This window comes from Hypomesus nipponensis, chromosome 12, assembly GCF_054491055.1.
Source record: "Hypomesus nipponensis isolate SF chromosome 12, ASM5449105v1, whole genome shotgun sequence".
Lineage (NCBI taxonomy): Eukaryota > Metazoa > Chordata > Actinopteri > Osmeriformes > Osmeridae > Hypomesus > Hypomesus nipponensis.
In genome coordinates this window covers 4,030,791-4,053,677 of record NC_140372.1, presented here as the reverse complement: position 1 = coordinate 4,053,677, position 22,887 = coordinate 4,030,791, and the positions used below count along the sequence as shown (strand labels likewise).

General features: G+C 49.6%; 2 protein-coding genes across 4 annotated transcripts in view; one reads left to right on the top strand and one right to left on the bottom strand.

Moving 5' to 3' along the window:
• unc80 (unc-80 homolog (C. elegans)) overlaps positions 1-16,750 on the top strand; it is a 44,167-nt gene extending 27,417 nt beyond the window's left edge. For both annotated transcript variants that reach the window (XM_084667731.1, XM_084667732.1), the window contains 27 exons: positions 254-437; positions 697-791; positions 1,399-1,488; positions 2,082-2,183; positions 2,767-2,947; positions 3,191-3,456; positions 3,590-3,724; positions 3,953-4,091; positions 4,310-4,406; positions 4,510-4,680; positions 5,058-5,150; positions 5,461-5,679; positions 5,853-6,083; positions 6,869-6,992; positions 7,077-7,202; positions 8,212-8,335; positions 8,709-8,915; positions 9,463-9,647; positions 9,785-9,950; positions 10,063-10,242; positions 10,664-10,805; positions 11,211-11,267; positions 12,519-12,597; positions 12,782-12,893; positions 13,188-13,208; positions 13,476-13,708; positions 13,930-16,750. In XM_084667731.1, coding sequence (XP_084523857.1) covers positions 254-437; positions 697-791; positions 1,399-1,488; positions 2,082-2,183; positions 2,767-2,947; positions 3,191-3,456; positions 3,590-3,724; positions 3,953-4,091; positions 4,310-4,406; positions 4,510-4,680; positions 5,058-5,150; positions 5,461-5,679; positions 5,853-6,083; positions 6,869-6,992; positions 7,077-7,202; positions 8,212-8,335; positions 8,709-8,915; positions 9,463-9,647; positions 9,785-9,950; positions 10,063-10,242; positions 10,664-10,805; positions 11,211-11,267; positions 12,519-12,597; positions 12,782-12,893; positions 13,188-13,208; positions 13,476-13,708; positions 13,930-14,322 — 4,152 coding nt within the window. In that variant the 3' untranslated portion in view covers positions 14,323-16,750. The remainder of the gene's footprint in view (positions 1-253; positions 438-696; positions 792-1,398; positions 1,489-2,081; positions 2,184-2,766; positions 2,948-3,190; positions 3,457-3,589; positions 3,725-3,952; positions 4,092-4,309; positions 4,407-4,509; positions 4,681-5,057; positions 5,151-5,460; positions 5,680-5,852; positions 6,084-6,868; positions 6,993-7,076; positions 7,203-8,211; positions 8,336-8,708; positions 8,916-9,462; positions 9,648-9,784; positions 9,951-10,062; positions 10,243-10,663; positions 10,806-11,210; positions 11,268-12,518; positions 12,598-12,781; positions 12,894-13,187; positions 13,209-13,475; positions 13,709-13,929) is intronic.
• A 189-nt stretch (positions 16,751-16,939) lies between these two features.
• On the bottom strand, positions 16,940-22,814 carry LOC146260726 (sorting nexin-4-like). Of its 2 annotated transcripts, none has more exons than XM_084667506.1 (14): positions 22,581-22,814; positions 21,972-22,093; positions 21,677-21,815; positions 21,393-21,542; positions 20,689-20,736; positions 20,460-20,515; positions 20,078-20,150; positions 19,916-19,977; positions 19,708-19,773; positions 19,460-19,552; positions 19,245-19,344; positions 18,463-18,608; positions 18,218-18,332; positions 16,940-17,837 (listed from the first exon to the last, which is right to left on the bottom strand). In XM_084667506.1, exons 1-14 carry the CDS (start codon positions 22,665-22,667, stop codon positions 17,790-17,792), a joined length of 1,305 nt encoding a protein of 434 aa, XP_084523632.1. In that variant the 5' UTR covers positions 22,668-22,814; the 3' UTR covers positions 16,940-17,789. The 2 variants fall into 2 exon arrangements, with proteins under 2 accessions (XP_084523632.1, XP_084523633.1); XM_084667507.1 differs by having other exon boundaries at positions 19,460-19,549.
• Between the last annotated feature and the right edge of the window lie 73 nt (positions 22,815-22,887).

Genomic DNA, 22,887 nt, shown 5'->3' with positions numbered 1-22,887 from the left:
GTTTTGAATTTTAAAAGGCATTGAATACCTAATATTGAAATTGAAAAATTTACTAAATTACCTGGCTAAATAAAGGTGAAATATATATATATTTTTTTTGTAATGGTTGGTTTTGAATTCAGCTCTTTAGAACTGAAATGTAGATTTATTTCAATGTAAAAATATATAATTTCTTCTCAAAATATAGTATGTTTTTTTGGGGGGAGGAAACCTGATAACAGTTTATTTTCCATCCCGACTCCCTCCTCCCTAGGTGGGTCTCATCATGTACTTTGTGCGGACGCCGTGCGAGTGGGGCATGGACGCCATCTCGGCCACGCTGACCTTCCTGTGGGAGGTGGTGGGCTACGTGGAGGGCCTGTTCTTCAAGGACCTGAAACAGACCATGAAGAAGGAGCAGTGTGAAGTCAAGCTGCTGGTGACCGCCTCCATGCCAGGTAATCTACAGGACCATCACTGCCTGAGAAGGCTTAGAGGACTTGTCAACAAGGGGGTTTTTTTTCTTTGCGAAGAAATAATTAGTTTGATAATTTATTTTACTTATTCATTAATTCCGAAATTGAAAATAATTTGTTAATCCATTCATAAGCCACCGTGTTTTTGACTTCAATCGGCAATTCACGTGTTCGTTAATTCAGTCCGATAATTCACGTTTGTTAATTCAATCGATAATTAATGCGTCTGCTGCGTTCTCAGGAACCAAGACCCTGGTGGTGCACGGGCAGAATGAGTGTGACATCCCCACCCAGCTGCCTGTACACGAAGACACCCAGTTTGAAGCCCTGCTCAAGGTCAGTTTGAAGCCCTGCTCAAGGTCAGTTTGAAGCCCTAATCAAGGTCAGTTTGAAACCCTGCTCAAGGTCAGTTTGAAGCCCTGCTCAAGGTCACTTTGAAACCCTGCCCAAGGTCAGTCTGTCAATTTGAAGCCCTGCTCAAGGTCAGTTTGAAGCCCTGCTCAAGGTCAGTCTATAAGTTTGAAGCCCTGCTCAAGGTCAGTCTGTCAGTTTGAAGCCCTGCTCAAGGTCAGTCTGTCAGTTTGAAGCCCTGCTCAATGTCAGTCTGTCAGTTTGAAGCCCTGCTCAAGGTCAGTCTGTCAGTTTGAAGCCCTGCTCAAGGTCAGTCTGTCAGTTTGAAGCCCTGCTCAAGGTCAGTCTGTCAGTTTGAAGCCCTGCTCAAGGTCAGTCTGTCAGTTTGAAGCCCTGCTCAAGGTCAGTCTGTCAGTTTGAAGCCCTGCTCAAGGTCAGTCTGTCAGTTTGAAGCCCTGCTCAAGGTCAGTCTGTCTCCCCTGCCTGTACTTAACTCAGCGCGTGGCTGTTTATAGCATTACAGTTATCGTTAAACTTATAGTTCTCGGTGTAAACGGGACGTAACGCTGTCTTAAACTCCGGTCTGCAACAGGAGTGTCTGGAGTTCTTCAACATTCCCGAGGCCCGTTCTGCACACTACTTCCTCATGGACAAGCGCTGGAACCTCATCCATTACTCCAAGGTCTCTCTCCCTCTCTCTCTCTCTCTCTCTCTCTCTCTCTCTCTCTCTCTCATCCATTACTCCAAGGTCGGAAAATGGGATGAGTAACAGTATTGAATGTGACAGAGACAAATACATTTGAAAATTGTATCGAATTCACAGATTGCAATTGATTTAGTTCATCTTGTTCTATATCGATCAGAAGGGCAATCCCAGATCGAAAACACAAATCAAAGACAGACATGACCATCGAAGACATGTTTCTATTTTAAAAGGCATTGAATACTTAATATTGACATTTAAACACCACCGAATTTAATGGTTTTGAATTCACCTCTTTAAAATGGAAATGTGAATTGTTCTATTTGAAATTATGAAGCTTTTTTTTGCCTTTTTTTACTTTAATTTTTGGGTCATGATTTTTTTTTTTTACATGTTTACATTTTAAAGAGGTGAATTCAAACCATCAAACCATGTTTAAATTACAATATTAAGCATTCAATGCCTTTTACAATTCAAAACATGATGTCACTGATTTGCTTCCATAGATTGACCCTAAAATCGTGCTCGACCCTCATCTCTAATGCTCAGCTGTTCTGCTGTGTGTCCTCCAGACCTACGTCAGGGACATCTACCCCTTCAGGAGGTCTGTCTCTCCTCAGCTCAACCTGGTGCACATGCTGCCGGAGAAGGGCCAGGAACTCATCCAGAAACAGGTACAAGAGAGACCTGACTCCTGGACTGGCCTCGCACCTGGGAAACTCTCTCTCTGTCTCCCTCTCTTTTCTCCCCCTATAGTTGGTCCAACTCTTGTCTCTGTTCATCTGTCTCTTTATCTCCTTATGTCTCTCTTTTTCACTCAGTCTCTCTCTATCTCCCTCCATCTCTCTCTCTTTGTCCCCACCACCCACCCACCCATTACATCTCCACTTCTTCTCTCTCTACTTTACAGTACAGTCCGGTGTATTTACTGCCCCTTCCCCCTCTCCCCCCCCCCCTCTCTCTCTCTCTCTCTCTCTCTCTCTCTCTCTCTCTCTCTCTCTCTCTCTCTCTCTCTCTCTCTCTCTCTCTCTCTCCCCCCCCCCTCTCTCTCTTCTCTCTCTCTCTCCCCCCCCCCTCTCTCTCTCTCTCTCTCTCTCTCTCTCTCTCTCTCTCTCTCTCTCTCTCTCTCTCTCTCTCTCTCTCTCTCTCTCTCTCTCTCTCTCTCTCTCTCTCTCTCTCTCTCTCTCTCTCTCTCTCTCTCTCTCTCTCTCTCTCTCTCTCTCTCTCTCTCTCTCTCTCTCTCTCTCCCTCCCCCAGGTGTTTTCCCGTAAGCTGGAGGAGGTGGGCAGGGTTCTGTTCCTCATCTCTCTGACCCAGAACATGCCGGCGGTCCACAAGCAGTCCCACGTGTCCCTGCTCCAGGAGGACCTGCTGCGCCTGCCCTCCTTCCCCCGCACCGCCATCGACGCCGAGTTCTCCCTCTTCAACGAGCCCCAGGGTAGGCCAGTCTGACCTTCTAGAACTACAACACATCGGACATCACACACACTTTACTCTGGTGCAGGGGCGGGACGTTCCATTACACTACTCATTTTCACATTTACATTTTTATCAATTTTTTCATCATACACATTTATGAAAAAGTGTATGTAAATTCACAATCTTAGATTACAATGGCAAAGATGGGAGGTGTTCGGTGTACTAACAGCCATGTTTGGAAACGTCCCCCCCCCCCTCCCAGGCAAGGAACTGTTTGGGCTGGACACCCTCCACAAGGTGCTGTGGATCAAGCTGCTGGAGGAGATGTTCCTGGGCATGCCCAGTGAGTATCCCTGGGGCGACGAGATGATGCTCTTCCTCAGCGTGTTCAACGGCGCCCTGCTGCTGCACCCCGAGGACAGCGCCCTCCTCAGGCAGTACACCGCCACTGCCATCAACACGGCGGTGCACTTCAACCACCTGTTCTCCCTCAGTGGCTACCAGTGGATCCTGCCCACCATGCTGCAGGCAGGCACACCTCACACACACTATGTTATACACACCTGTACACACACACACACTCACTATAATATACACACCTGTATAGTACACACACACACACACACAGGCGCATGCTGACAGTGCGTTGTTGTTGCTGCAGGCCTATGCTGACTATGAGAGCAACCCTCTGCTGCGGCAGGGGGTGGAGTTCTGCTGCAGACAGTTCTACATCCTGCACAGGAAGCCCTTCGTCCTGCAGCTGTTCGCCAGCGTGGCCCCTCTGCTGGAGTTCACCGTGAGACACACACACACGTGCACACACACACATGAGCACACACACACACACCGACACGGCACACACGCACACTGTCTGTCTGTCTCTTTCTCTCTCTGTCTGTGTCTTAGTCTCTCTCACACTCAAAAACACACATCCCCACACATGAATACAGTGCGGTATGTGTCCAGGACTGGTGATGAAGTTGGTTCTTCCCATGGTGTGTGTGTGTGTGTGTGTGTGTTGCAGAGCAGCACCAGTACAGGCCTGTCTAAGGGGGTATCTGCCCAGTGTCTGTTCCACCTGCTGGTATCCCTGGAGGGAGAGACCCAGGATGCTCTGGACGCTCTGGAGCTGGTGAAGGCTGACAAGCCCCTACGCTCTCTGGGTAAACACACACGCACACCTGAGCATGCTTACACACACACCTGTACAAAGTAACACACACACACACACATGCATGCTCACAAGGCCCTACATAAACACACAGACATACATGAACACACTAACACACACGCACACACACATCCTTTTCTTTCCCTGTATGTGACCTGTATGTGTGTGTGTGTGTGTGTGTGTGTGTGTGTCTATGTGTGTGTGTTTCAGACTTCTGCTATGGGAATGAGGACCTGGCCTTTTCCATCAGTGAGTCTATCAAGCTGTGTGTGACCGTGGTAGCCTACGCCCCCGAGTCCTTTAGGAGGTAGGAGAACCTTCTCACACACACACACACACACACACACACCCTACAGTACACACGCCTGTATTCGCACACCATTTGCATACACTATGTGTGTGTGTGTCAGTCTCCAGATGCTGATGGTGTTGGAGGCTCTGGTGCCGTGCTTCCTGCAGAAGCTGAAGAGGAACACCATGTGTATGGAGTCAGCCTCGGCCGCCAGGGATGAGATCGCCGCCATCGCTGCCCTGTCCACCTCCCTGCAGGCCCTGCTGTACAGCTCAGAGTCCCTCACACGGTCAGACACACACACGGTCAGACACACACACGGTCAGACACACACACACACCTCCCTGCAGGCCCTGCTGTACAGCTCAGAGTCCCTCACACGGTCAGACACACACACACGCACATATACATTTACATTTAGTCATTTAGTAGACACTTTTATCCAGAGCCACTTACAGTAAGTACAGGGACATTCCCCCTGAGGCAAGTAGGGTGAAGTGCCTTTCCCAAGGACACAACGTCATGTGGCACGGCCGGGAATCCAACCAGCAACTTTCTGATTACTAGCCCGATTCCCTAACTGCTCAGCCACACTTACCTCACACCCAAGGTGCTTCCGTTGTGAGTTGGACACAGTAGTTAAGGTGTGTTCTGCCCCCGCCCCAGGCCCATGACGGCACCCCAGATAAGCCGGTGTGAACAGGGACACAAGGGAGCGACTGCATCCAACCACACCATGTCTGGAGGAGGAGCCAACAGGTGAGGAGCACACTGCACACACCTGGATGACATCATCAACATGTAGTCATTCAGCAGACGCTCTTATCCAGAGCCACTTACAGTAAGTACAGGGACAGTCTCCCCGAGGCAAGTAGGGTGAAGTGCCTTGCCCAAGGACACAATGTAATTTTGCACGGCGGGGAATCGAGCCGGCAACCTTCTCATTAATAGCCCGACTCCCTAACCGGAACCGCTCAGCCATATGACATCATGGTATGTCATGGTATGTCATATTAGACCCTGTTTTCTAATCCTATGCATTCGGGGGGGGGCCCTGCGGCGTATCCAGGGACAACCTGCACCTGCTGGAGGAGGGCCAGGGGCTGCCCAGGGAGGAGCTGGACGAGCGCATGGCCAGGGAGGAGTTCAGGAGGCCCCGGGAGTCCCTGCTCAACATCTGCACCGAGTTCTACAAGCACTGCGGCCCGCGCCTCAAGATCCTGCAGAACGTGGCCGGGGAGCCGCGCGTCATCGCCCTGGAACTGCTCGACATCAAGTCCCACATGAGGTGAGAGGGGACGGATGGGGGGAGGAGGGAAGGGAGAGACAGGGGGAGGAAGGAGAGACAGGGGGTGGAGGGGAGGGGAGGGATGAGGGGAGAGAGAATGTCCATTTGAGTGTGTGTGTGTGTCACACATGTATACATTACTCCTGTGTGTGTGTGTCCCGCATGTACGCCAGGCTGGCGGAGATCGCCCACGCCCTGCTGAAGCTGGCCCCCTACGACACCCTGACCATGGAGAGCCGCGGCCTGCGGCGCTACATCACCGAGATGCTCCCCATCACCGATTGGACGGCGGAGGCGGTGCGCCCCGCCCTCATACTCATCCTGAAGAGGCTGGACCGCATGTTCAACAAGATCCACAAGATGCCCACGCTCAGGTGCGCTCGCCCGCAGGCTCTGTGCACCAGGTCTGTTGCCGCGCCGCGCGCCGCCCTCCCTCTCTGCCGCCCGTCACCGTTTACCCTGTGCCGTAGCCGTCCGGCGCCGTGTGGCCTCGTACCGTCACGTGCTGCTACTGTGTGGCTCCGCCCACTTAGAACCCTGCTTACGTGGTGATGTGATGCCTGTGCCGTTTCTGGGGCTGTGTGTGTGTGTGTGTGTGTGTCTCTCTGGGGCTGTGTGTGTCTTTGTGTAGGTGTGTGTGGTGTGTGTGTGTTGGTTTGCGTGAGCCTCAGCGTGTGCGTGTGTGTGGTGTCTGCATGTGTGCCTATCTGTGTGTGTGTGTGTGTGCGTCACTGGGAAGGTGTGTGTGTGTGTGTGTGTGTGTGTTGTGCAGTACATGCTGTGTCACTGGGCTGTATAGACTAGAGTGTCTGGGTGGGGCAGTGTGTCAGCTATAGATGTTCAGTGCTGGTGTCTGTGGAGCTGCTCTGTTATGTAAGTAGAGGTCTTCAATACCATACTTGTTTCAAGTCAGTTCATTTCACTCTTTACCCACTGATTAGATTGAAATGAATATTTTGTTTGTGTGATGTTGAGTGCAGTGTATAAGTAGCGTAGTGCACATGTGGTGTTGTGTGTTTTCTAACCTAGATATCAGGTATGTGCCAGTGTTCAATATTTGATAAGCAGATTTGTTTAATGGCTGACACTAACTAAGTGTGTTTGTGTACGTGTGTATTTACATGTATGAGTGTGTGTAAACGTCTGTGTGTGTGTGTGTGTGCGCACGCGCGTGTGTGTGTGTGTGTAGGAGGCAGGTGGAGTGGGAAGCAGCCAGCAGTCTGATTGAGGGCATCTGTCTGACCCTTCAGCGTCAGCCAATCATCTCCTTCCTTCCTCATCTCCGCTCTCTCATTAACGTCTGTGTCAACCTGGTGAGGAGCACACACACACACACACACACAATGCACCAAAGAATGTGTATATGCCAAAACAACAGGTGTGTGTGTGTGTCCCAGGTGATGGGGGTGGTGGGCCCCTCCAGCGTGGCAGACGGCCTGCCCCTGCTGCACCTCAGCCCCTACCTGTCCCCCCCTCTCCCCTTCAGCACGGCCGTGGTCCGCCTGGTGGCCCTACAGATCCAGGTAGCACCCTAACCCTAACCCAACACACCTGCTGCTGTCAGAACACACACACAGCTCACACAACATCAGAACCAACCCTCTAACCCTGACCCCCTGACCCCAACCCCCTGACCCCAACCCCCTGACCCCAACCCCCTAACCCCAACCCCCTGACCCCAACCCTCTAACCCTGACCCCAACCCTCTAACCCTGACCCCAACCCTCTAACCCTGACCCCAACCCCCTGACCCCAACCCCCTGACCCCAACCCCCTGACCCCAACCCCCTGACCCCAACCCTCTAACCCTGACCCCAACCCCCTGACCCCAACCCTCTAACCCTGACCCCAACCCCCTGACCCCAACCCCCTGACCCCAACCCTCTAACCCTGACCCCAACCCTCTAACCCTGACCCCAACCCCCTGACCCCAACCCTCTAACCCTGACCCCAACCCCCTGACCCCAACCCTCTAACCCTGACCCCAACCCTCTAACCCTGAACGTAACCCTCTAACCCTGACCCCAACCTTCTAACCCTGACCCCAACCCTCTAACCCTGACCCCAACCCTCTAACCCTGAACGTAACCCTCTAACCCTGACCCCAACCCTCTAACCCTGACCCCAACCCTCTAACCCTGAACGTAACCCTCTAACCCTGACCCCAACCCTCTAACCCTGACCCCAACCCTCTAACCCTGAACGTAACCCTCTAACCCTGACCCCAACCTTCTAACCCTGACCCCAACCCTCTAACCCTGACCCCAACCCTCTAACCCTGAACGTAACCCTCTAACCCTGACCCCAACCCTCTAACCCTGACCCCAACCCTCTAACCCTGACCCCAACCCTCTAACCCTGAACGTAACCCTCTAACCCTGACCCCAACCCTCTAACCCTGAACGTAACCCTCTAACCCTGACCCCAACCCTCTAACCCTGAAAGTAACCCTCTTAACACTGAATCTGGTCTTAACCCTGAATCTGACCCCTAGCTCTGATCCTGACAACTCAATTTTCCCTCCTTGCTCAGGCGCTAAAGGACGACTTCCCTCTCAGTCATGTGATATCGCCGTTTACCAATCAGGAGAGACGAGAAGGCATGCTGCTGAACCTGCTGATTCCCTTTGTGTTGACGGTGGGCTCAGGCAGCAAAGGTACCACATTTACACACGCACATATACACAGTATTGCACCTTGGCCCTGACAAGAATGGTATGGAGAGATACAATCATGGTACACCATGGACAGACAGATACACTGTATATTGTAATGTATACTGAGATTGGCTGACTGTCATCGAAAGACAATTCCTCCTCGACTCAATAGCAGACGTAAATCTATAACAGATGTATGTTTAATTTACATTTAGTCATTTAGCAGACGCTCTTAGCCAGAGTGACTTACAGTAAGTACAGGGACATCCCCCCCGAGCGCAAGTAGGGTGAAGTGCCTTGCCCAAGGAATAATTCTCCCTAACCGCTCAGCCATCTGACACCCATCGTTATCACCATGTTTCCCCCCCGACAGACAGTCCTCACCTGGAGCAGCCAGAGGTGTTGCTGCTCCTGCAGACGGTCATCAACATCCTGCTGCCCCCGCGTATCCTCAGCACCTCCCGCACCAAGAACTTCATGCTGGACTCGTCCCCCGCACACTGCTCCACGCCCGGAGACACCAGCAAGGACCTGCGCAGGGAGGGGCTGGCCGAGTCCACCAGCCAGGCCGCATACCTGGGTAGGCTGAGCACCCTCCGCCCCCTGGGGAGGGCTGGGGAGGGTGTTTCTCTTTCCAGCTCTAAAGCTGGTTATGGTGTTTCTCTCCCCAGCTCTAAAGCTGGTTATGGTGTTTCTCTCCCCAGCTCTAAAGCTGGTTATGGTGTTTCTCTCCCCAGCTCTAAAGCTGGTTATGGTGTTTCTCTCCCCAGCTCTAAAGCTGGTTATGGTGTTTCTCTCCCCAGCTCTAAAGCTGGTTATGGTGTTTCTCTCCCCAGCTCTAAAGCTGGTTATGGTGTTTCTCTCCCCAGCTCTAAAGCTGGTTATGGTGTTTCTCTCCCCAGCTCTAAAGCTGGTTATGGTGTTTCTCTCCCCAGCTCTAAAGCTGGTTATGGTGTTTCTCTGCCCAGCTCTAAAGCTGGTTATGGTGTTTCTCTCCAGCTCTAAAGCTGGTTATGGTGTTTCTCTGCCCAGCTCTAAAGCTGGTTATGGTGTTTCTCTCCAGCTCTAAAGCTGGTTATGGTGTTTCTCTGCCCAGCTCTAAAGCTGGTTATGGTGTTTCTCTCCAGCTCTAAAGGTGGTCCTGGTGTGTTTTGAGCGACAGCTGGGCCAGCAGTGGTACCGCCTCAGCCTGCAGGTGAAGGAGATGGCACTGAGGAAGGTCGGGGGTCTGGCCTTCTGGGACTTCATCGACTTCATCGTGCGCACCAGGATCCCCATCTTCGTCCTGCTCAGACCCTTCATACAGTGCAAGGTGAGCTCTGCCTCTCTGACCTCCCCCCTCTCTCCTCTCCAACACCTCTCTGTGTTGCTGCTTCACTCCTTCCTGTGTACCTGTGTGTGGACCTGTGTGTGTGTGTGTGTGTATTCATGTGTGTGTGTGCACACCAGCTCCTGACCCAGCCAGCAGAGTCTCAGGAGGAGATCACAGCTCGCCACCACATCGCTGACCAGCTGGAGCGTCGCTTCATCCCCAGGCCGCTCTGCAAGAGCTCTCTGTTCGCCGAGTTCAACAACGAGCTGAAGATCCTGAAGGAGGCCGTCCACAGCGGCTCAGGTCAGGCTGGGGTCAGGCTCAGGTCAGGCTGGGGTCAGGCTGGGGTCAGGCTGGGGTCAGACTCAGGTCACGCTGGGGTCAGCCTGTGTGTGTGTGTGCGTGAAACCAACAGCGTACCAGGGGAAGACGTCCATCAGCACGGTGGGCACGTCCACGTCAGCGTACCGTCTGAGCCTAGCCACCATGTCACGCTCCAACACGGGCACGGGCACTGTCTGGGAGCAGGAGAGCCAGCCCTCACGACAGCCCTCCCAGGACACGCTCAGCCGCACCGACGAGGACGACGAAGAGAGTCAGACCCTTTTACCTCCTGCATCTCTCCTGTCCACCTTCTGCATCTCTCCTGTTTACCTGCTACATCTCTCCTGTCTGCCTGCTGCATCTCTCCTGTCTACCTGCTACATCTTTCCTGTCTGTCCTCTACCTTCTACCTACTGCATCTCCCTTATCTGTTACCAGACACTTGATTCAATGTAAAGAATATTGCATATAGTAAGGAAATACGTTTTGCACACAAGATCAGTTAATTGACAATTCACACCATACATTTATCTCTTCATCTCCCTCTCCTCTCCCTCCTCTCTCTCCCCCCACTCTCTCCTCCTCTCTCCTCTCTCTCTCTCTCCTCTCTCTCTCTCTCTCTCCTCTCTCTCTGCTCTCTCTCCTCTCTCTCCCTCCTCTCTCTCCCCCCTCTCTCCCTCCTCCGTCTCCAGATGACTCCATGAGTATCCCCAGTGTTGTGAGTGAGCAGGAGGCCTTCCTCCCCAAGGTTCTGGCCCAGCGTCGCTTCTCCAGCCACACCACAGAGGCCCCTCACCCTGAACACCCCCGCAGCAACATGCTGCCCAGCCACAGGTACACACACACACACAAATACAGACATGCGCACCCCTAACAATGATGTGACACACACCTCCAGAAGATGAACATATCAGCTCCTTGTTTCCTGTTTTTTAAATTGTTTGTTTATCTCCACTGGCATGTTACAGCCACAGTGATTCTGTGTATATTTCTTTGAGCCTTTGGTGCCTAACCTTTCTTTCTACAGCTTGACAGCGGGTAGTCTGTTTATCCTGTAGTTCAGCTCAGACCTGCTGTGTTAGTATCTGGTAGAGAACATGAACCAGAGCTCTCCACATGAAGCTCCAGACCCCCCCCCCCATCCTCCTCACCTCCTCCCCAGAGTAGTGGCCTTGGATCTGGGCTGCATGCGTCTCCTCTCTCCCTAAACCCCCTTCTCCCCCTGCCCCCCTTCTGCAGTGAGCCCAATGTGCTAGATGAGTCCCAGGGCCTGATGGACGAGGGTAACCTGTCTAGGTACAGTGTCACGCACCCCCCCCCCCTACCTATGTGTGCGTCCCGTCCCCCCCCCCCCTCTCTCTCTCTCTCTCCTCCCCCCTCTCTCCCTCCTCTCTCTCTCTCTCTCTCTCTCTGTATGATACACATCTGTGGGTGTGCGGCGGGGAGGGGAGGGGCTTATCCAGGCGCCTCCCTCCGCCCCACCCTTCCGTGAAACCACTCATGCGCATCCAGTCAAGCCTCCCGTCTCTCCACGCCCCCTCCCTTCTCTTCCTTCTCCATGACTCTCTTCCTTCTCCCTATCTGCCCCCACCCCTTTCTCCACCTTTCGTCCCCGCCCCCCCGCCCCCCCCCCCCCCTCTCTTGACCCTTGACCTTTAGTTTCCCCCCCCCCGTCTCTCTGGTGTCTGGTGTGCCAGTATCTCTGCACATGAGCACTGAGCCACATTCCATTTCCAGCTCATAGTACTGCTGTGTGAGGATGAGGTAGTTCTCTGTCTCTCTGTCTTGTCGTTGGTGGTGTCCATCTCAGCCAGCTGTTCATCAGTGCCATGGTGTATTCATACTCTACGTGTTCCAGGCTTCTCGCTGTTCAAATTGGATCTGAACTCCAATCTGTAGGGGCATGGGGCACTGGAGTGGAAACCCACCTACCACCAACACTTTCATTTGGTTATATTTATATGATTTATTATTTCCGAAGTATAATCATTTGAGTTTTGAACCAAAGTGTAACATGTATGAAATAATTTCCATACTCCAGCCCCCACAATCCCCTTGGTGTTTTTGGTGTATGACATGGCAGATTCTGACTGTGTTTCCTGCTCTGTGATTGGGTGTCCTGTACTCTGTTTGTGTCCGTGTGGTTTGGTATTGGGTGATGGGAGATGGGTGGAGCTCCTTTTAAACTCTCCTGGGGCTCCTCCTACTGAAGGAGACTGGAGAGTTGATAAGGAGTGACTGGGCTTACCTGGCATACTAACTGGTTTGTTTGTTTGTTTGTCTGTCTCTACCTGTTTTCTGTCTGTCTGCATACCTGTCGTCTGTCTGTCTGTCTACCTGTCTGTGTCTCTCTACTTGCCTGTCTGTTTGGCTCTGTTTGCCTTTCTACCTGTCCACCCGTCTTTTTGTCTGTCTGTCTGTCTTTTGTCTGTCTGTCTGTCTGTCTGTCTGTCTGTCTGTCTGTCTGTCTTTTGTCTGTCTGTCTGTCTATCTGTCTGTCTGGTTCTGTGTGGTTCTGTGTGGTTCTGTGTGGTTCTGTGTGTCCAGAGTGGCCAGTGTCCAGAGTGAACCGGGCCAGCAGAACCTGCTCCAGGCTCCGCTGGGACGCAAGAGAGGCCTCAGGCAGGTGAGTGTGCTCCCTGTCCGTCCTTCTGGAACACTCCCTGTCTGTCCTTCTGGAACACTCCCTGTCTGTCCTTCTGGAACACTCCCTGTCTGTCCTTCTGGAACACTCCCTGTCTGTCCTTCTGGAACACTCCCTGTCTGTCCACAGAGGCTGGATTCAGCTTCTCTTGTGTGTCTCGTCTTAGCTGCGGCGCCCCCTGCTGTCCATTCCGAAGAGTTCCAACGAGCCGCGCAGTCGTTCTGGAGCCAGACTGTCCACCACGCGCAGGAGCATCCAGCCCAAGACCAAACCTCTGGGTAACCACAGCATGAGTGTGTGTGTGTGTGTGTCCGTTTGTGCCTGTGTGTCTGTATAAACGACCCCGCAGTTCAGATCAAGCACACGCACGCGTTCAGTTGGAGCACCATGCTTGTGCTCGGTGCAGTCAGACTAGCGATCCACTGCGCTTGACTTGAACTGAGCCGGGCCCATCCTCGTCCTCCCCCTTCACGTGGTGCCGTCTGTCGTGTCTGCGTCCATTTTGTCTTCCAACCCCAATAACTGACTCTGTCGTTCTGTTCTGTTTATGCCTTGTCTTGTTCTCAATAAAGAAACTTTATTGGACTGTGAAGGTGAGATTGCCTGACTCTTACTCCCCCACCCCTCTACCCCCTCCTGCAACGCTAAGGCCACGCCCCCCCCCCCCGTTTCTCTCACACCTGATAGGACGCTCTGCATGTCTGTCTTGCATACCCCTCCCCTTCCCCTTCCCCGCCCCACCCTGCCCCCTGGTGACTCTGACGACGAAGAGGATGATGATGATGATGCTGAAGGAGGTTTTTGTGTGAGCAGTCCGCTAGAGGGAGCTCTAGGTAAGGTGAGTTGTCGTGTCTCCGCAGCCAACACGGACCAGAAGAGATCGGTCACCTTCACGGAGACCCAGCAGCGGCAGGGGGCGGCGGCTCCCTCCAAGTCCCCCACGCCCAGCGGGGCGGGGCCACACCCTGAGAGCAGGAAGCCCAGCCCGGCCTCCACCGGGCCCCCGACTCCCACGGCCCCCGCCGCCTCTACTCCCACCCCGGGTGTAGAGGCCACGGTCAAAGCGGATCTTCACTGCCCTGCCAACACAAAGGTAGAGAGAGAGAGATCTACGTATATATATGAGAGAGTCCTTACATGTACAAGTATTTAAGCTGCCAATCGCATTTTGAATGTAGCAAACCTAGCTAGGTATTTAATGTTTCATTCGTGTCTGTAATTTGAATGACATCTGTTTATCCAAATATCCAACTGCTTGTGTCAGTCATGTTGACGTGACCACACCTGCCCCCCCCCCACCCCCCCCACCCCCAGGAGACAACCTCCCTGGACAGCAAGGAGAAGAGAGAGCAGTGGAGCCTTCGTAGCAGTCTGTCTCCCCCTCCCTCCCTCTCCCGCGCCTCCTCACCCACCCCGCCCTCACGCACCTGCTCCCCCCTCCCCCCGCCTCTCCCGGTCCTGGGCTCTGCCCCCTCGCCCAGCCCCGCCGCTCCCCCGGCGCCCTCCCAGATCCAGGAGAGTCCCGGGGACGAGGACACCAAGTCCCTGCTGCTCCACACGGACACCCTGCTGCACATCAGCGAGGACGGGGGCACGGAGAACCCCCTCCTGGCCCCCCTGCTGGCCCCCCTGCTGTCGCCCCGCCGCTCGCCCCGCCGCCTGCCCCTCTCCCCCGTGGACCTGGACCTGGACGAGTCCCACGTCTGAGGCCACGCCTCCTCGGCCACGCCAGGAGGCCGGCACCGGGCCTCTCCCCTGTGGGTGAGGCTGGCCAGGCCTCTCCCCTGTGGGTGAGGCTGGCCAGGCCTCTCCCCTGTGGGTGAGGCTGGCCAGGCCAGACTCTATGTTCTCTGTAGCTGTGTTGTCTCCCAGTCCTAGTCCCTCCAAACAATTTGGGGTGGAATCATTGGAATTATTCAGCTAAAATCACGCCATTTCCTACTTGTCTCATTTTCAAATCATCCTAGTACAGGTGCCGGCCAGAATGTTCCAGTATGTATTGACAGCTTCCTGTCCTCTCCACGTTTCGGGAGCAAGAGAGTTATCACAGTTGAGACGGGTAGTGGCAGTGTCTTCCCCATGGAGACCCTTACCTCATCTTCATATATATTGGAACTTTTGTACTGTCACACAAGATTTGAACACATTTAGGAAACGTCATGACAAAAAATTTTGTTCTAAGACTTTGTTGACGATAGTTTACTTGGACTGGCTAAACCCAAGGCCCTATTTTTGACACAAAGATTAATTGTTACGAATTAATCTTTTCATTTTATTTTCCACTTTTAAATACTATATTAATTGTGTATATATACTGTATTTATCTAATAACAAACCTTATAAATATTGGATTAAAAAATATTCAATCATTGGTCAATCAATGATTAGAGCATAAGTATAATTTTAAAAGAGTTGAAAGAATTTCTGAAACCAAGTTTGACTTGAAATTGAAAGCAGTACATTTTAATGCAGGTCAAGAACGTACTGTAAAGTACATATATCCAGAATTGTCTCTTTCTTTGTGTAACTAATTGACAATCCAACACTTTCAAGATATCATGTTTCATAGATACAGGGTTATAGAAAGGAATGATATGTTAATATAATAATAAAATGTTAATCATATCAAGAAAAAGTCACTTCAGTTCAACTATCGTATTTGCAGAGATGTCTACCGTGCACACATCCTTCACTCAAGTAGACGTACAGATACTCATGTTTAAAGTACTGACTGGACTTTTTCACTCAAGTTAAAGTGTAAAAGTAGAAAGTACAAGTGTGTGTGTAAAAGTGAGTGAAAGTAATGTCAGAAACATTCATAGTGCAGTAAAGTATTGATACCATAAACCTTTTACTGTACTTAAGTACATGTATTTGTACTTCATTACTTCCCATCTCTGCATATTTTTCACTCCTCAACACCATACCATTGTAATATCTCTTTCTTTTCAACCAAAGACTATTTTCTTTGATTTCCTTTGATCTCCAAAGGGCTGAAGGCTCAAGATGGTCATTTTCCCATGATGTATTTTACTGATGATATAGGGACCATAACTTTATTTATTCTGCAAAACCTCACCGTTATAGTGTTGCTGGCTTTTTAGACTGCAACTGGTACTGATACTACGTACTAATTCCTACTGTTGCCGTAGTTACCTCCTAGTGCCCTTGCCTTAAATCAGAGCCGAGAGCACCCCTATAAATAGTATATTCCACGCCTGATGTCCCCTGTGCAATGAGGCTTTGGCACAGTCCAAACCTGAAATGGTTATGCAGTACCGGAACCGTTAATGTTTTGTATTAATACATAACTAGAAATTGAACTGTTTCTATATACTGTGTCAACTGACTACCTTATGTCCAGTGTGTGTTTTTCTGTACATCTGCTTGTTGTTAAACAGAAACATTTTTGACTGACAGATGCCACAAATCATATCTCTCCACTGGAACCCTGCTATCAGTGAGTGATGACCATAAACACTATGTTGCTTTAAGGATACAAATATTATAATGAACTCGCATATTTTATGACAATAAGCTGTCAGTAAGTATATCATTGTCACTGTTGTTGTAATTATCAAAATGTGTTGTATTGTAAAAGTAAAATCATTTGTTGCATTCGCAGTGTGTTTAAGTATATTCGTTCCATGTTATTGAATGTGTCGTATTTATACACAAGCTAGTTCCTTGTTGATGTTTAGCCATTACACCAGAACATGCTGTGGGACTAGCCCTTCTGCAAACTATGAAGATGCATTTTACTTACTTTACCTCAAGGTCCCTTCCACAAAAGCTTGAACTGTGCCATATTGTTCTTCAGATGGGCAATGTCTGTATGTCACATACAAGGCTGCCCGCAGTGGGGTATGGATGAACTTGTCATGTTTTGTTGAAATATATTTTTCCATCTGCTACTGTTCACAATGAAGATTGTCCTTATTATAGACCAACTCCTGATATGTTGCATTCTTTGTAAGTCTTTGTAAGAATGTCCTTAATGCTCTGAAACTGTTCTACAGCCTGAAGGCTGTGTGCCATATCATTGCCTTGTCTTTTGTGTTGCTTAATATGAGAATATACATATATCACATATTTATGAAATAAATCATATATATATATATATATATATATATAAATCATATATATATAAAACAAATGGATATTTCTGTGCCTTTTTGCTTACCTTAAAATGTATTTCTCTATTTTATATATGTTTTCGTCCTGTAACTTTAAACACATTTTGTGGTAATGTTTTTTGTTTAGTTGTAGGCGTAAGACAGTGATGCATAAAATTAAATGCCAAGTTCAGAAATCAGGGAAGAGATACAAATCAAATGTTTAATGCAGGACAAAATAGATAAAATGTATCTTTGAATAATTCTAATCTACATATTAAAAGTTTTAATATATTTGGCAAATCAACATACACAAGATGAATGTTCACTGAAAAATTCATAGATTGTAACACATGCTATAATATTATTTACAAGTTAAACCTCAAGGAAGGAAAGGTTCAGTAAGTACCACGATTAGTCTTTGCTCCCTCATATGAAATCCTTTGACATTGTGCTTTAACCAAACAGTTGATTTGCGTTCATTATTGCAGGAATTCAGTATCAGTCACACTTGTTTTGGTTTTAATTCTTAGCTCAGACCCTGCATTGAAAAACCAATCGTGCATACATTAGATAACTGGACAGTTAGGCACCGTCTGAGACAGTCTGAGACATCCACTTGTGGCTACGCTACCTCAGTAGTGCTCAGTGCCTTAAGTACCACACCCACCCCCATCACTGAGGGCTCTGAGTCTTCATTCAAGTAAACCATGATCACCTGTTAAGTAGATCTTTTCCCAGGGTAAAGGGCAGGTGTAGCTCAGTGTTTAGCACATGTGACGGCAGGTTGCAGGTTCAAATCCCCACCAATGTACATTGCTTTGGATAAAAGCATCAGCTAAATGAATACATTATTATTACATTGTTAGTTAACCATCTCTGTCTCTCTCCAAACTCACTCCTCATAAACACCTAAATAAAACAACTCATTGAATTGGTGAAAAGTTATGTGCTTGTTATCTTTCTAATCGTCAACCAGTATTAAACACTTTATTGTTGTGCAGTGTAGTACCCCAGTTAGACAGTTGCTCTATGACATCAACATAAAGCGACAGGCCATCACATCTTCTGGAAACACTCCTTAGCGTTGCCCCAGACTTGAATTCCCTAGGGAGAGAAGGAGATGGAGTAGGAGGGAGGAAGGAGAGAGGATGGAGAAGGAGAGAGGATGGAGAAGGAGAGAGGATGGAGAAGGAGAGAGGAAGGAGAAGGAGAGAGGAAGGAGACAGGAAGGAGAAGGAGAGAGGATGGAGAAGGAGAGAGGATGGAGAAGGAGAGAGGATGGAAAAAGAGAGAGGAAGGAGAAGGAAATAGGATATAGAAGGAGAGGAAAGAAGAAAGAGTAGATGGGTCAAATCGATCAGGTCAAAAACATGACCCACATCATCGACCTTATACATCTCCTCTCTCTGTTTTTGGCATGATGGTGTTACGTGCATGAGTGACATGCTGATCTACATCACAGTATATCTATGCAGCTGGCTCACCTTCTTACACATGCTGATCTGCATGAGAGCGTAGCGATAGAGAGCCTCTCTCAGGTCCCTGTCCTTCTGCTCCTTAAAGCGCTGCATGTCCACCCAAGCTGCCTTCACATGCTCCCTACACACACACACACACACATCATGTCAGCATAGAAGAACATAGACAAACGTCTGACAATAAACCGCCCATCACGTTATGTTGAGGCTTTTCCAGGAACAGTTCATGCAGCTAAGGAGGAGGGACTTACTCGCATTCTACAGTTTTGTCCTTGACGGCATCTTCTCCCTCGACGATCTGCTCCTCCAGCAGCTTGAGCTTGGCCTCTCTCTGCTCCGGATTCTCCTGGCCAAACAGCTTGTTGGTCATGCCTTTGAAGGAGAACGCTCTGAACATCTGGGGACAGAGATGATGGGTCACGTGCCCGGTCTTCTGTCACAGACTCACTGCATTACGACGCTGTAATTTGTCATTATAATCAAGCTCCTGACGGGAAAGTCTCTTCTTCGGTGCGATTGAATGTACTAAGGCAGAGGTCTTCAACCCTGGTCCTCAGGGACCCCCTGTCCTGCACGTTTTAGATGTTTCCCTGCTCCAACACACCTGATTCAAATCAATGGGTCGTTATCTAGTTATGCAGAAGCCTGTTAACGACCATTCATTTGAATCAGGTGTGTTGGAGCAGGGAAACATCTAAAACATGTAGGGCAGGGGGTCCCTGAGGACCAGGGTTGAAGACCTCTGTACTAAGGAACAGTTAGTGAGTATGGAGTGAGCTACAGTGTTCTCATGTCCCTGAGCACCAGGTGTGTCCAGGTGTGTCCAGGTGTGTCAAGATGGACCAGGTGTGTCCAGGTGTGTCCAGGTGTGTCCAGGTGTGTCCAGGTGTGTCAAGATGGACCAGATGTGTCCAGGTGTGTCCAGGTGTGTCAAGATGGACCAGGTGTGTCCAGGTGTGTCAAGATGGACCAGGTGTGTCCAGGTGTGTCCAGGTGTGTCCAGGTGTGTCCAGGTGTGTCCAGGTGAACCTACCCCAGTGGCCAGCTCCTCCCGTTGCTGCTTCTTGGAGATGAGGTCCTGGGAGGCCACTTCCAGTTCAAACTGGCTCAGCTCATGTTTCCTGCACACAGCCCTGCAGCCAGACACAAACACAGTTTCAAACACAACACACAGCCCTGCAGCCAGACACAAACACCAAAAAAAAGGGCTTCGCTCATTTGTTCAAGTTCTGCAGCTAAGAGAGTTACCTGAGGGCTTCTGCGAAGAACAGGTACTCCTTCAGCTGGTCTGCGTAGTGCTCCTCGTCCTCCAGGATGTCATCTATGGAAGCAGCATACCTGCTAACGAGGCCCCCGTTAGTGAGGGAGACTGGGGTTAGCCTTCAGCACCTCCGTTGGGACCCACAGAGCTGGCAGAGTGTCAGGCCTGCAGCTACAGGGACGACAGGAGGGGGTCCCCTGCATCCCCAGGGGATCGTCTACGGAGGAATACTCACGCGTCCATGTGATGTCCGGCACTCTGCAGTCCATCTCCCATCTCCTTCTCTATGGCACTCCATTCACTACACATGCACGCACGCACACATGCACGCACACACACACACACACAGTGAGTATTTCAAAATAATACTTCCACATATTGAAGTTACCTGAAATACCTTCATCTATCAAATATGTTTAGTCAAATAAAATCAAAAATCCTACCTGAAGACTCTGCCATAGTTTGCATGGACCTTGTACACCCCATAGAGTCGGTCTGCTACTCTCTGGAGAAAGATGAGAGTAGAAAATGAAAATCCTGCACACACACACAATCACACACACACACCTTAAAAGACCATTAAATGCTGGGTGTGTGTCACTTACAGCTCTCGTTCGAAGCACCTGGGACGTGTGAGACTGAAGCTCGTCGCTGTAGTGTTTGGTCTCTGTGAAGCGTCTGGATAAGAGGATAGAGAGAACAGAGAGGTTAGAACTTCATTCACCACACAACACACAAGAAACCAAGCTGGCCTGATGGAAGGGCCCCTAGCCAGCCTTTATAAATCAGACTCCTAGCTCCCAGGCTCCTAGCTCCCAGCTAGCCTGTATGGATCAGGCTGCTAGCTAGCCTGTATGGATCAGGCCCCTAGCTAGCCTGTATGGATCAGGCCCCTAGCCAGCCTGTATAGATCAGGCTCCTTGCCAGCCTGTATAGATCAGGCCCCTAGCCAGCCTGTATAGATCAGGTAGGAGTGAGGCCACCTACTTGTCAGGACTCTTCACTCTGAAGGTGGCACTAAGAGCTCGGATCCTGGAGTCTGCCTGGAGTTCACAGGAGAACCAAGTAAGGTTTGAATACTGTACCGCAAAACAAGGTATAACTACACACACAAACAGCTGCTTTCAAAAGGATACTTTGTGTGTACAAAACAAGAAGCAGCTATTGTGTGTACACCTCCACTCAGATATACATGGACGTGTTTGGCAGGAAAGACCTTATCCTGGAATCCTGTGTCATACACCACCTCCTTCCAGCCATGTTCCTGTAACAGAGGAGGAGAAAACTACAATTGGCATAAAAACTCTCAGCTGGGGGCTCTGAAAAAAACCTTCTCAAACCATACTTTCATTTCTGGTAAAACTCCATATTGTTGTACCATACAAACCGTATCCTGTTATCAAACCTACATGTCAATGGCTGACTGAATGACACTAGTGTACAAGTCAAGTCAGTTTTATTGATCGCACTAGGGGACATTTGTATTAAACAGGTATTAAAACACATTCAATCCATCTCAAGTACTACATAAACAGCAGACCTGACACCACACAGAGACAACAACACTGTACAGGTACAAGGATCACTTCATGCTGAAACCCAGATATAAGTGCCATTCATTTATGCAAATGTAGCCTCCCAATAGCAAAACAAACGAGAGTCCCCAAATCTTTTTGTTCTGTGTGTGGGAGCTCTATACCTTCTTCCTGAAAGCAAGAGCTCAAACTCCCCCTTCAGGGGATGGTCAGTAGAAGCCAATATGGACTGGGTCTTCCTTACAATCAGCCGAACATAAAGCTCAGAGAGCTGAACTTGGTTTACCCCAATGACTTTACTGGCCACTCTGACAAGCCGATCAAGCCTGTTCTTATTAGCCAGACTCAGATTCCCAAACGATACCACAACACAAAATGTACATACCTCCGTCAGGAAGTGGAAGAGGATCTTGTCATTGGACAGCACCGGGTGTGAGGCCACTCGAAGCAGGAAGTTCTCCAGTCCAACCCTACGACGCTCTACAAAGTCTGGGTCCATATTGTCGGCAGACAGCTTATGCCATACAAACTCTGCCTGCACGTCAAGCACAACAATCAGGCCAGAAGATGCTCAGCTGCAACCTGAACTCATTAGGTTGCCAGGTTTAAATTTAACCCTTTTCTCTGGGATACCGTCTGAATTTTGTAGGTTGCCAGGTTTGAACTTACCCTTTTCTCAGGCAGTGGAGGCACGATGATGAAGGGATATGTGACTAACAGGTAGTGCCGAAGAAGCTCAAATTCGCTGTATCTCCTCCACAGAGAGTCTGGGGCCGGGTTGTGTCCTTCTGCTATTGCAGCCATAGGCCTTACAGACACACATACAACTGAACTCTTTAACTAGCCCATATAGGTGTGTTTTCCTATCATCTGAGGTTTGAAAGAAACATGTTAGGTACTCCACTGAGGAGAGGCTATAGCCTATAAATGGTAGGCCTACTGAGCGCTACGCGTGGTCTCTTACCGAGTTTCTATGAGATACACAGTGAAGGTTTCTTGCATGTTCACGGCGTTTTTTCCATTTCTTTTCTCTGCCTCTGTCACACTAATCTCCATCCTCTGAGTGAGCGTCGACCCCTCCGCCATCTGGAAAACCACGTCTACTATCTTTAATGACCACTCATACACTTTTTTACATGCGGTCTTCTACTCTATATTGGGATATGTTACCCATTGCTTGATTATTTTAATTGATTGTCAACACAACAGGATCCCATAGCAATTGCTATGTCACGTTATCAACCATCAGTATACGATGCAGCGAATATTATCTATCGTGTGCGCATCAGAGCACTAGCGGGAGCAAATGGGAATTCAGATTGTTTCCCCCCCAATACCACTTCACAGTAGCGAAATTGTGAGGGTTACATTGTTACAAAATATTATTTGACATATTTGTTTTGTTTTCAAACTGAACGCATAAAGCTGTTTAAAGGGCTATTATGGAAGCAGCATACATATGGGTTGTCACTTGCATCAATAACGCACATCTGTGCCAGGCCAGTCACTGGGTCTATTTAGCAGCTTTCGAAATGCACTACATCTATGACCTGCCAGTGGGATGAGTATTTACCGTGTTATTTTTATTTTTCTCTAGATCAGATGAGGGTGAATGTTGGTCTCCTGTCGTCCCCGACTCTTCACTCACAGCATCCGCCATCCCCGTTTCCGCAGTTACTGATACTCCGCATGCGCAGTAAAAACTTTCGCTTGTTCAATTCCCTGTGTAGAACTTCTCTCGACTCATCACTTTTCAGGTTTGAACATTATCACTCCGTTACCAGATTTAGTTTAGAGAACATCTAAACTAAGTCAAACTAGGAAGCATTTTGCTAAACTATAAATCAAAATAATCGTATTTGGCCTACGGAGTATAATCA

What these genes read in the sequence shown, in the direction of transcription:
- LOC146260726 (XM_084667506.1), bottom strand. Translation starts at nt 22,667, where the DNA reads ATGGCGGATGCTGTGAGTGAAGAGTCGGGGACGACAGGAGACCAACAT. An exon ending in AGAAAAATAAAAATAACACG is followed by an intron (nt 22,094 to 22,580) that starts GTAAATACTCAT and finishes GTGGTTTTCCAG; the next exon opens with ATGGCGGAGGGGTCGACGCT. An exon ending in AGAGTGAAGAGTCCTGACAA is followed by an intron (nt 20,151 to 20,459) that starts GTAGGTGGCCTC and finishes CCTCTTATCCAG; the next exon opens with ACGCTTCACAGAGACCAAAC.